This window comes from Mugil cephalus, chromosome 9 (assembly GCF_022458985.1).
Source record: "Mugil cephalus isolate CIBA_MC_2020 chromosome 9, CIBA_Mcephalus_1.1, whole genome shotgun sequence".
Classification (NCBI taxonomy): Eukaryota; Metazoa; Chordata; class Actinopteri; order Mugiliformes; family Mugilidae; genus Mugil; species Mugil cephalus.
Window position 1 is genome coordinate 10,126,499 of NC_061778.1, and position 12,767 is coordinate 10,139,265.

Below are 12,767 nucleotides of genomic sequence, written 5' to 3' on the forward strand. Positions count from 1 at the left end.
TGATGTAGCTGTCTATCTGGTTTCGTGGCCGTTTGAATGGAAAAAAACTAACAAATACACAATGGCAAGCGCTCATCGGCTGAATTAATAATCGCTGGACCGACCAAACTTGTCGCCCTACCCTGCCTTGGTAGCTAGCGTTGGCTATATGTAAAGCTAGCTCAGGTGTTGTTGCGAGTCGAGCCTACAGGCGGCAGCAGGGCACCTTGAAGAGCTGCCCTTCCTGCATTCAAAGACAAAGAAGAAGAATTTCGTTAGCTGCCTTGTCATTGGACAACAGTCGACCAATAGCGTTGCATGGAAACTTGTGTCCGACCAATCATGTGTCTCGTGGGTGGGGCCTCGTTTTGCAAAATGATCGACTCTTAATTTAGCCGTTGTGAATGCGTCGTGTTTATGGAATATACTGTGTGATAATAGTTCATGTAAACTGCCTCTGGTTATTGTTTTTAGGGTGCATTGTCTGTTAAAAGACACCAGCGTATTCGCGAATAGCTCAAATAAATTCCTAAAGTCATCTGATGATAGTAACCCGCTAAGTTAGCTAAGCTAACTACCTAGCCTTAAGCATGCCCAATTTTTGCGCGGCCCCAAACTGTACACGGAAGAGCACTCAGTCAGATTTGGCATTTTTTAGGTTTCCACGGGACCCAGAGAGGTAAGGGGATATATTAAACATTTCCCACGTTGACGAAGTCTAGTTTTCTTGTAATTCAGAAAAATACTCTGCGATTTCTTAGTTAATTGTACTAAAATGAATCAACAGCAATACATCTAAAACAGTGAAATTTTCTTCTGAGGCTTCTGTAAATGCATGTGCTAAATTCTGTTGTTTTTGTTTTTTGTTTTTTTTACTTTAAATGTCATATCAAGGCTTATCTGTAAACTCAGACTACAATATGCAAACTTTTTTCTAACTATGGGAAGCTGGTCAAAGTAGTATCAGCTAAATTCACTGCTGTTTACAAGTGAAAATTATTCAAATTAAAGTAAATGATTTTTGCTTGCTGCTATCTTTTTCATATCATATTCGTTATCCTGTATACTGTTGCTATTACATTTGTCAACAAAATGTTTTGTCTGCATGGCTCATTGCATTACTTTCTCTAAAATGTCAAATAAAACTCTGCATAATTTATCTTTTAGATGCAGAATCTGGGTAGAGAACTGCCGCAGGGCAGATCTGGAGGCGAAGACATCAGACCAGCTGAATAAGCACTACAGATTATGTGCCAAACACTTCGACCCAGCCATGGTGTGCAAGACAGTGAGTATCACGAGTTCTTTCATTTTTGTTTGGCATCATGTTCACTCAGTTGTTTCTCTCCAAAACATTTGCTTCTCCCAAATATTGCTTATGAGAGTTTCTTGTCTTTCAGAGCCCCTACAGGACTGTGTTAAAGGATACAGCCATTCCAACCATATTTGATCTCACAAGCCATTTAAAGAATCCCCACACCAGACATCGCAAGCGGATAAAAGAGCTCGTAAAAAAAATATTCATCGGTTTCTTTCTTGTGTTGTTATAAATGCATCTCTTCAGCTTAATACTTTTGAGTAAATTAAATCCTGTTTTCAATTTCAGACCGATGAGGATATAAGGAAAATTAAGGAGAGGAGATGTAAGTAATCAGGAAAACTGTGATCTTAAATGGAGGATTCTTGCATTTTAATTTTACTCAGCTTCCGTTTAATGATTGCTTTTCCTTTCTTCTCCCTCTTGCCCTCTTTTTAGTACAATCTGCTGAACAGGCTGCAAAAAATGAGGCGGTTGAGGATAGCACAGCCACCAGCGAGGACGAACCTCAGCTATCCACAGAGGAGAAGGAATTTCGTGAATACCTGAGGTCCTTATTTGAGGTCATGGTGATGTTGGGAAAGCAGAGTATCCCTGTCGTGGCCGGCAAAATCTTTGAGACTGAACTCGAGTCAAACAACTTCCTGGCCATCCTCAACTATTGCATGAATGCCGGAGATGATGCGTTGAAGAAACGGTTCGAGGCAACAGCCGTGAACTCGGAATACCTTTCTGCAACCCAGCAGTCTCAGCTCCTGGACATTTTTGAGAACACGGTGCGAGAGGAGATGCTAATGGAGGTCAGGGAGAGTCGCTTCTTCTCCATTGTGACTGGGGATCTTGTTGAGTTTGCCGGTGACAAACACCTGCCTCTGTTTTTACGCTTTGTGAATCAGCATAACGTTCTCCGGGAGGAGTTTTTAGACTTCGTGCCGTTTGATGGTGATGAGCCTGCACTTGTAGAGAGGCTAGAGGCCCAGCTGACTGACCGCTGGGGGCTGAGCATGGAGGACTGCCGTGGTCAGGCCCACAAGGCCACTGGGACTTACTCCACCAAGATGAAAGCAGTAGCAGTGTTGCTGATGGAGAAATATCCTCTGGCGCTGCACATGCCTTGCTCTCATTTGGCACTTAACATCCACATTGCTAACTGCCTGCCTTTTCCCAACGTCCAGATTGTCATGGAGACTCTGAGGAGGATCGGCTCTTTCTTTAAAACCCCGTTAACTCAGGAGGAGCTTGAGAGAGCGATCTCCACCCACTACCAGAAAAATGAAGAGAAAGCAAATGCACTAAAGCAACAAGCTTGTCAACAGACTGGACTCAGCAACACAACGTGTTCGACGTCCTGCTTGATATTTTGCCGCCTCTGTTGCTGTGCATGGACAACATTCGGGACAATGACGATGGGAAGTTTACCGGTTCTGTATCTGCGGATGCTTATTCAATAACAGAAATTCTTGCCGAATTTGAGATCATCGTCACCATCGTCATCCTAAAAAACGTTCTTACATTCACCAGAGCCTTTGGGAGGAATGTCCAAGGGGAAACGCTCGATGTGTTTTTCGCTGCCACCAGTTTAACCGCCGTCCTTCATTCGCTAAACGAGGTCAACGACAACATTGATGTCTACCACGAGTTCTGGTATGAGGAGGCCGTGAATGTGGCTGCGCTGATGGAGATTCCTGTGACCGTTCCGAGGCTGTTCGTCCGCAAGCAGCGTCTGGCCGATACTGGTGAGATCCAAGCGGAGTCGTACTACAAGGAGTACGTAACGATGCCCGTAATCCACGGCATCATGCAAGAGGTGGAGGACATGTTCTCCGAGACCAACCTCAAAACTCTGAAGTGCCTCTCGCTGGTTCCAGCAGTCATGGGCCAGATGAAGTTCAACACCACCGAGGAGAACTATGCGGACGTGTACCGCAGCGACCTCCCCAACCCCGACACGCTCCCCGCAGAGCTTCACTGCTGGAGAATCAAGTGGAAGCACAGAGGCAAAGAGGTGCGCCTCCCCACCACCATCCATGAAACCCTGCAGCTTCCCGACGTCAAGTTCTTTCCCAACGTCAACTCCTTCCTCAAAGTGCTTTCCACCTTGCCGGTGCTGAAAATAGAAGGCGACAAGAGCGGCACGGCGAACGAGCGGCTGCAGGCCTACCTCGACAGCGTGCCCGCCAAGCAGTGGAACAAAAGTCTGGCGATGCTCAACATCAACACTCACGTGAGGCACGACCTGGATGTCATGGTGGACAAATACTGCAGACTCTATGCAGAAGATGACCCAGAGTCAGAGGACAAGTCCGAGGCGACTGAGGAGACGACTGAGGAGACGACTGAGGAGACGACTGAGGAGACAACTGAAGAGGCAGCTGAGGAAGATTAGTTCTGGGACATAAATAAATCAAATAGATGTCAGTTATGTGTGGGGATTAGTGTGTGTCCAACTTGTATGTTCTATAAAAATTTAAATGAGATGAAAAGACAGTGTTCAGTGCCTGGACCTTCTTATTTTACTATGTTCGGTAATGGTGCAGCATAGTTTAATCTTGTAGATAAATCCACACATTTAAAAGAAAATAAATGCAATCCATTACCACACTGCAGGACCTGCTGTCTGATCTGTAATAGTCAAGCATCTGTATCAGGTTATTAGTTTAGCCTCCTTTCTGTAAAGACGCTCTTGTAGTTTTAGACCACCTTCCTCTTTGTGTATTCTTTGTTGAACTGTTTTTATTGTGCGCTTTTAATTTGAACCACATGATGGAGGTAGACGGCCCTGCTGAGATGCAGTGGTTCCAGTGACTGTGAAGCAGCACAAGAGGGAGCAGTTACATCAGCACCAGCAGCATCCCCGAATTAAAACTAAACCGGAAGCTTTTCCTTTTTTACGAACGTGTAAATCATTTTAAATCATCCGCTGTTGGTTTGACATTTTTGTTTTTGTACAATTTAAAGCAAGCGTGTTTAAATCACCTCTTCACAGGGGTTTCTGTGAATGGGAGAGTTAATGGTTTAAGAAATGATGTTGAATGAGAGAAAAATGTTATAAAGTTACTCATTTGTCTCACTATGTGCAGTGAGGCTGGAAATGATCTGAATTCAGCTGTAAAGTTTTGTATGTATTGTCAAATTTTAATAAACTGTTTGCTTCAATAAGACGTTCAGTGCTTTGTTGCAACATGTCAGTCCTCCTCTAATCCTATTTTTTTTAATCCATTTAGTTACATCTGTAAACAAAACCCAGGAAACATAAATAAATGTAAATATTCGTCTCAGTTTGGTGCACGTAAACCCTGATTTAATCTCCTGCCACATTCTCGGCCATTTCCTCCAAATGGAACAATGGGCCTCTGTTACATCCTCTGTATAGGTTGAAGTTGCCTCATGGCAGCATGAGGGTTAATTGTGCCTCCTCCCCTCTCCGCTAGTGGCCAGACGGTGACGAGCTCAGGTGACAGTTCACCGTGCAAACTCAGAGTGCAGACCCCGGGCATCTTGAAGCATCACACACACACACACACACACACACGCACACGCGCGCACAAAAGTGGGTGGGGTCGCTTTGATGCGCAACGAGACAGCAATGTGTGTACCACACAGCGAGCCCCAAAGTCTTAAACTAAAATAAGAGCAAAATATCCTGCAGGAGGAGGAGGAGGAAGACGAGAAAGAGGGAGGCGTGCAGGCTCTTTTCCTCCATTAAGTCTCTGGAAAAGATTAGATTTACTCAACGGAGGAATAACCCTGCCTGGACAAACCCTAAAACGGTTTCGAGTCGTGAGTAGGACGTTTATTCACACGTTTATCCCTGATTTGCCTTTGTGCGTTTGGTATTATTTTTTTTTTATTATTTATCTAGTCCTTGAACTGAACGCTATGGCATGGCCGTGCATCACGCGTGCTTGCTGCATCAACCGGTTCTGGACAGAGCTGGATAAAGCGGACATCGCGGTGCCTTTGGTTTTCACCAAATACTCCGATGTGGCCGACGTGCAGCACCTGGCGCATCACCCGCAGCCGCGGCAGAAGAAGGCCGGCGCCATCGCCATAGAAACCCAGCCTCATCCCTGCGAGCAGGAGGCTGGGAAGGCACCGCCCGCGACGGGTGCCGCAGCGGGCAAAGATGGCTCTACTGCGTCCGTCATGCGCCAAGACTTCAAGGCGTGGAGAGTGCGCCCCGAGCCGAGCTGCAAGCCCAGGAACGAGTACCACCCATCGGCGACCCCGTTCAACACCGAGACCCAGTATCAGAAGGATTACAAGCCGTGGCCTATCCCGAAGAAGCACGACCACCCGTGGATCCCCAAACCCAGCCCCACCGGAGGGCCGGAGCGGAGCGCGGGGGGCGGCAAGCTGGAGCACGCGGCCGCCGAGGCCGAGACCGGCGTGGAGAAGAGTGAGATCGAGGAGAAGATGCAGGAGAAGGAGTCAAAAAAGGCGCCGAAGAGGAGCGTGAAGAGGGAAAAGTCAGCAGAGAGGAAAACGGGTGAGAAGACGGAGGGCCAGATGCCCGCAGATGTGAGCGCGGAGCAGAAGAAAGGCAGAGCGGCCGCAGACGCTCTCAACAGACAGATAAAGGAGGTCATGTCCACTTCCAGCAGCTACAGGTAAGTGCGTGGGAGCGAGCCGCGACCATGTGCTTGCATAGGCAGCACGAGTAGTTACCCTTCTCCTTCATGGTGTGACTTTTTAATAACAGCTGTGACTGAAACCACACAACATCTCTGCAAGCATAACATTGGCCCATATAAGCTGCCCTTGAATGCCACACTGGTTTCTCCAGTGATGAGGCATAATTTAAGAGATCACCAGAGGATACTTGGTATTGCACGGTCTCCTGTTACAACCTCCAGTGATATCAACCCATACTTGCACAGATAAAGGTTGCCATATTGATTTTCCTTCCTGTCTTTTCCTTCCTGTGTGTACTACCGAATCAATGCCGCAGCCCATGAATGACTGAAGCCGGTAAAAGGCTCTGAATGTAATCATGTGTGTCCTAACGTGGTTTCTTTGTGCAAGGCTTCCTCCAAATTGAATTGCCAATGCATGCGGGATGCACGCCGGCTAAAAAGTTGCTTCATACTGGTTCCACTGAAATGAACTTAATGCTGCCGGTTAGGCTTTAAGTTTTCAGCCTTGATTAGTGTAGTGTGCTACTGTTTAAAGCTACTGAGCTACAGCAAAAACTAATTGGATTAAATAATTTGCAAACGTTAAACTAAAAGTCGAATAGACATGTGCACACGAGTAAACAAATAAAAGTTCCCCAATTGCTGAAAGGGCTCAATGTTTGACCACTGTTTGAATCACTGCTCCTTAAAAAACTCCACATCTTGTCCGTGTGAAGCAGAAATTAAAATGCTGCCCTGCAAGGTCTTGCTGGAAAAAATAAATCTGGAAAGCAAATTTGACATAAAAATAATAAGATAATAACATATAATAAACAGGATAAGAATAAAGTATTGCGCAAAAACCCAGGAGCTGATCAACACTTACAAGTCTCGTACTGTCATTATATGATCGGTCCAGTTGGAAAGCATGCATTTCCAACAATTTCATCAACACAGTGTGTCGATTCGTCAATTAGTTTTATTCAAACTTAAACAGTGGCAGACTTTGCTCCAAGCTTCTCGTCTTCCATCCCAGAGGATTTAATTTATTATTTATTTATTTGACTTTTTGAAATCTGATTACTCCATTGTGCTTAGGACCGAGTTCAAGGCGTATAAGGACGTGAAGCCCGTGAAGGCCATCAAGGCAACGTCTCAGTACAAACCCCCCGTGGAGGAGACCAGCCTGGAGACCAGCTACAGCGCCACGTACAAGGGGGAGCAGGTGAAGGCCCAGTTGGGTGACAACAAGCAGCTGGAGCGCAGGAGGATACGCAGCCTGTACAGCGAGCCGAGCAAGGAGCCCCCCAAGGTGAGCGGAGGTGCTAGTCCACACCTGGGAAATGCTACTGCCATTTCCAGTTTGAGTTATGTGGACTCACATTATTCCTTATTGTCATACTTGAAACACTAGGTGTAGTCTAGATTAAGTAGCTTGAGACTGGAATTTGACGCAAACATTTATTTTACCAATTGTGAAATCCACCACAGGTGCTTTGTCATCTGATTTACACCAACTTTAATCAGCTTTACATCTTAAATCGGAGCGTTTTATATGATAAGCTATGCATTTTACTCATTCAGCAAACTACATTAGTACCCTGTCTTTGTATTTTTTACAAGCGTACACCTTTAATCTAATATCTACGTGCATGCAATCAGTAGTTGAGACAGATCGTGGTTTAAATTGGTTCATTGTGTGTCTACAGTAGTTGTGTTCATGTGGCCACTCCCTCCCTCCCTCCCTCCCTCCCTCTCTCGTTCTTGTAGGACTTCTCAGAGACTGAGAGCAGCTCTGTTCTAAATCTGCTGTAGTCAGGTGTGTTCTCTGTTTCTTCTGGAAGGCATGGAGGCTGACCTCGAATTGATCAGACGCAGACGCACACACACTTACACAAACACACATGCAGTATGCATCTTGGCCAGTCAGCGTCAGTCACATTCATCACCCAGCTGCCAGATGCAATCCTCCCCCCAAAATTATTAGCCACATGTTCACTGTTTGCCCACCTCTCAGCCTGCACCAGCCACTACCCTCTGTGGAGCTTAGTAGTTTCCGTTGGCCGTGCGGTCATGCGAGAGGGCGGGCGGATAATTGAATGGAAGAAACAGTGAAGCAGAGATGCTATCAACATGTATCAGATAAGGATGAAAGCAGGATAGAAGGATTTATTGCATCGGTTGAGGTAAAGGAGCCAAAAACCCTTTCCCATTTGTTTAAGGCTCTATTTTGGTGACTCATGGTGCAAAGTACTTTGGGCAAGATGGCATTTTCTTTTTGGCTGACCATACAAATAACCGAGACAGACAGTGGGATTTGTTCCACTGCCAATCTTAAATTATGCAGAGCATTTTTTTTTTTTTTTTGGTACCGGCACTGGCTAGACTTGTTCGCAGATGACGTTATCCTCTCTGCTTTTGTCTGACTTGTGCAACGGCAGTTTACAGTTCATAATGCGGCACGAATCACGAATGCCTTTTTTCGTTCTTCACGGAGCGGGGATGTGAACAGAAATGTGCTGAATTTAATCTGGACTACTTTTTTCAGTGCTAACATTGGTAAAGTGAACCTTTTAATTCGTGATAAAACAACGCGCCATGCCCTGCACTCCCATCAACTTTGTACCGCGACCCTTTGATCGCAGAAATAGAGCCCATCATCTTTACAGTTAGAGACAACCTCGATCATCTCTATGAATCTATAAGGTTTATTTACTCAGCAAAAGTTGAGCATGCTTTGCAACTTTGTTGCTGCACACCAGCTCATTTATAGGAACCGGGAGCTCCTCCATCGGACTGTTATTGCTTTTCAAGAGCAGAAAGGAGCTGAGCGCCTTGCTTTAAGGCCACGTTCATCTCTGCAACGACATTTATTATATTTTTTCAGTTGAGATGTGAACCAACCACACCCCATAGCTGCAAGCCTGCTTGTCAAGCCTCTAGGTTTTGCTACAAGTTGTTAAGGGTTAAACCAAAATATTTAATTCTTTAAAACACAAGACTAACATCATATACTAATTTAAACTATGTACTTGTGCAATATAGCTTCTTTTTGATGGTTGAGAGACTGCACGAAACACTGTTCAGTAGAAGGAGAGGCACAAATACACGTTTTGTGCCATCTTTTATCTTCATATCACTAACCACATCATGCAAATATCACCTACATGGTGTCATTTGCCTGTCATCATCTTTAGTAGCTGGATGGATAAGGTACGTATTGCATGCCAAAATTGTGACTTGACTTGATTTATATTCTTCACGAGTTACCGTTTAAAGGAATAGTTTGACATTTTAGGATTATAACCTTATTTGTTTGCTTGTTAAGAGTTACACTGTTCTTGTGTCTATCGTTAAATACAAACCTCCAACTAGCAGCCAATTAGCTTAACTTAGCACAATAATTGGAACCGTCCTGTATTCTTGACATAATGCAACGACTTCAGGAGGTCACTGCTCCCATGGTTATCGTCCACCCAGGTGGTTATGGGAAGGAATATTGGTGCGTTCCATTTGCACTCAGAAGTCAGAATTTCTGAGTCCCGAGTGGAAATTTTCAGAAAGAATCCTCACTTCTCCCTATGTTGAGTCACCAAGATGGCCGCCCCGTGTGTAAGCAGTAATTGGAAGCTTGTGTAATATTCCTTTTATTAGCACTCATGATTAGTTGTTGCTGCACTAAATCGGTCATACAGACAGTATTTTTCCACATACATGCATTGAAATGCTGTTCTAGTGTAATTTAAGTTTAAGTTTTTCATGCATTATAAGGGAACTACAAGTCCATGTTGTGCTAACAACGGTTAAAACAATAGCCTGGTAAAACCAAAACAGTGCTAAACACCATTGTGGCGAACTGTGATTAATAGTACATATTTTTTTCTACATTCAAATTAAACAGTTAAATCTTTTGAATATTTCTAAAAAAAATGTCTGCCTTGTGTGTCCTTGTAGATTTCATCACTGTAAATAATTCTAGTAAAAAACTCGATTTACAATTTGTGTAACTTAAATAGCCTAAATTTAGTTTAACATTATAGCAATAATATCAGTCAATATCAAGATTTTTTTTTAACTTACTCTCACTCTGCACTCAAAAAATGTAATTATTGAACACCAAGTTCTGGAACTGGAACGATAACTCTGTGACGTCATTTCCACTGCCGTATTACGCCCTCCTACGTAATTGGAACGCACCATTAGCACAGGACCATGCATGCTAAGCTAAGCTAAGATAACCAGCTGCTGGCTGCTGTTTCATATTCAATCTACAGACAAGAGAGTCGCATTGATCTTCCTCGTCCTCTCGGCAAGAAAATAAATAAGTCAACTGCCCCACGTCTCACACTCATTTCGCTTTAGCACCGGCTTAATCTCAGCATCTTCACCTCCCTTCTCTCACAGGCAGATAAACCGGTGTCCCGCACCAAACCGAAAAAGGCGCCGACAACAACAACAGGGAGGATGGTGAAAAAAGCTAAAGAGAAGCAGATTTCTAGTTCCCAGTCAGCCAAGAAGAAACCCTCCCCGGGCGCCTCAGAGCCAACACCCGACGGAGCCGTCACGAAGAAGAGCAAAGAGATCAGTAACAGACTGGCTGAAGCGAAACAGTAGAAGGAGTCCACCTCCTTGTTGATGAATTAGACGAATCTCTTCCCTTTTTATTTTACTTTCTTACCTGTTTTTGCCGTCCTGTCATTCATGTTCACTGTTGAACGGGCACTAGTGTTGAGCTTTTAGATTAATGCAAATAATTTCACTGTAAACTATGCGTGTGTGAGTGTGTTCGCGCGCGTGCGTGGGCGCGCGAACGTGTGTGACTCCTCGTGTTGTTGGTGCACAGAACCGCTTTATATATTATTGAGCACATAATTTGCACATATGAGTTCATATTTTCAAACTTTAAAAAAAAAAAAAAAACAAGAAGAAGAAGGAGCCATCGGTACACATGTACGCGTGTGAAAGGGCATTTTTACCTTTTGTCTGAATGGACGACAGTTGAGATCGACATTTAAATGATTGTAAAAAACGAAATAACGTCGAGACTGTGTGTCATGAAAAGGGGGGGGGGGGTTGTGAAAGTGCAAAAATCTGTTCTTACGGTTGCGTTTCCCAGTTACAGTGCCTCCGCTGTATGGTCCTGGTTTTCATTTCATTGTTCTGGATGATATCTGGTTTCATCAGTTTGGTTGCTAAGAAACCAAATTAAGTGTAATATAATTGCTACGGCTTGCATGCGAGGCCCCCGTTTCTCGGTTGAGTAGCAACATTTTAGCGGACACGGTCACGTTTTAGCTTGTAAATTGAGCCTTTAACGATAAATGTAAAAGGAGTGGGGGGAGACCTTTTTTCGAATATACTGCATGTGTAGAAATAGGTTCAGATCACACCAAAAGGTTACATACGGCAAATGAAATCATAGTCTAGTGGCTGTTAAAGCTGTAAAATACACACACCAGCAGTATGGTTGCACCCACTAAACATATTTCTTGCAGTCTACATAATGAACCGCTCCTTTAATTTAATAGGAATACTGCAGTTTTTATGAGGACTCTAATTTGTGGCATTGTACTCCACCCTCTCTGAGCTTTGACGCTGTAGCTGTGCAAACTACTAACTTAAAGATAAAAAAATAAAAAATATGCAAATAGGCCTAAAAAGGGAGAGCCTATGATATTTATTCAACAATTTTCACTCTGAAGGGGCTGATCTCTCCAGGTGTTGAAGGACAAGGAATGAGCCAGGACTTTAAGTTCAGCTCTTTATAAATGCTGCTGTCTGAAAAAACAAAAAAAAACAAATGCGCAAATCAAAACGTGTGTTCATCGTGAGCGTGATCCGAGGTGTTTTTAGCTAAAATGTCATCACAGCCCGGCCTTCACCCCTCTCTGGTTGTGAACGCACGCATCCACCGTGAATCCCTCAGCGGCCAGCGTCCTGGCAGCAGTGTGTGAGGGCCCCAGTCGAGCACTAGCTACCGTGAGTCTGCTTCCAGTTTAGGCTTCTCTGAGTGAGTGAGAGTTGTGGTTTTTTTTTTGTTTTTTTTGTCTCTGACCTCTTCAGCCTGCTGCCTGCAAGCATCAAGTCTGACCCAACCACTAACAGTGCTGCTATGCACTCCTACACCCTGGTGCTATATCTCTCATCGTATATGCTGTCTGGTTCGGACTGCGTGTGGCGTCAGACCAGAGTGAAGTGATGACATGACGATGTCATACCAATGCAGATTTGTTGTGATGTTGTGCTTGTATTCTCGGCTTGCTCTGAATGAACTCTCATTAAAAATGATGATACAGAATCCTGAGTTTTGACTTATTGCTTCTTTTGTGTTTCCTTATTTGTATGGTCTTAGGCAAAATATTATTAAATAAAGTTATCTTATTAAATAAAGATAAAGTTCCGTATCTCCTAAAATAAACTATTCTATTTGGTCTGAATGGGCTGGTCTCTCCAGGTGCTGAAGTACAAAGCATGAGCCTGGACTTTAACTCTTAAAAATGTTACAGTCTGAAAATGGGCCTGTCAAACATGTGTTCATTGTGAGCACAAATTGGAGTTGTTTTCACTAAACAAATTCCTTTAAACTGATTCAAAAAAATCTACAACAAGTCTGTCTATTAAGAAAAGATACTATCAATCATTCATAGTACTTGTACAAAATAAACAATTATTATGGTGTCAGGCATAACATTGACCACTGACAGTTGAATTACATACCATTGACCATCTTATGACAATGCAATGTTCTGACAGGAACCTTTTAGACTTTTAGACCACCCACTTAGACCAGACCAGACATCCCCACCCCATAGCAATGACACTCCTTGATGGCAGCAGCCATCCCCAGCAGGATG

The 12,767-nt window shown here is 44.0% G+C and overlaps 2 protein-coding genes across 4 annotated transcripts; both read left to right on the top strand.

Annotated features, from left to right (window-relative positions):
• Positions 1 to 253: 253 nt before the first annotated feature.
• Positions 254 to 4,453, top strand: LOC125013977 (52 kDa repressor of the inhibitor of the protein kinase-like). Its single transcript, XM_047594953.1, is given in 6 exon segments — positions 254 to 658; positions 1,147 to 1,267; positions 1,380 to 1,487; positions 1,586 to 1,622; positions 1,736 to 2,604; positions 2,607 to 4,453. Coding segments are annotated over 6 exon segments (2,301 nt in total). The 5' UTR covers positions 254 to 569; the 3' UTR covers positions 3,684 to 4,453.
• A 350-nt stretch (positions 4,454 to 4,803) lies between these two features.
• Positions 4,804 to 12,217, top strand: map6b (microtubule-associated protein 6b). Of its 3 annotated transcripts, none has more exons than XM_047594821.1 (4): positions 4,804 to 5,907; positions 7,012 to 7,225; positions 7,684 to 7,732; positions 10,318 to 10,382. In XM_047594821.1, the coding sequence occupies exons 1-3, from the start codon at positions 5,177 to 5,179 to the stop codon at positions 7,726 to 7,728; spliced, it is 990 nt and encodes a 329-aa protein (XP_047450777.1). In that variant the 5' UTR covers positions 4,804 to 5,176; the 3' UTR covers positions 7,729 to 7,732; positions 10,318 to 10,382. The 3 variants fall into 3 exon arrangements, with proteins under 3 accessions (XP_047450777.1, XP_047450776.1, XP_047450775.1); XM_047594820.1 differs by lacking the exon at positions 7,684 to 7,732 and having other exon boundaries at positions 4,808 to 5,077; positions 5,160 to 5,907; positions 10,318 to 12,217; XM_047594819.1 differs by lacking the exon at positions 7,684 to 7,732 and having other exon boundaries at positions 4,808 to 5,907; positions 10,318 to 12,217.
• The last annotated feature ends 550 nt before the right edge of the window (positions 12,218 to 12,767 follow it).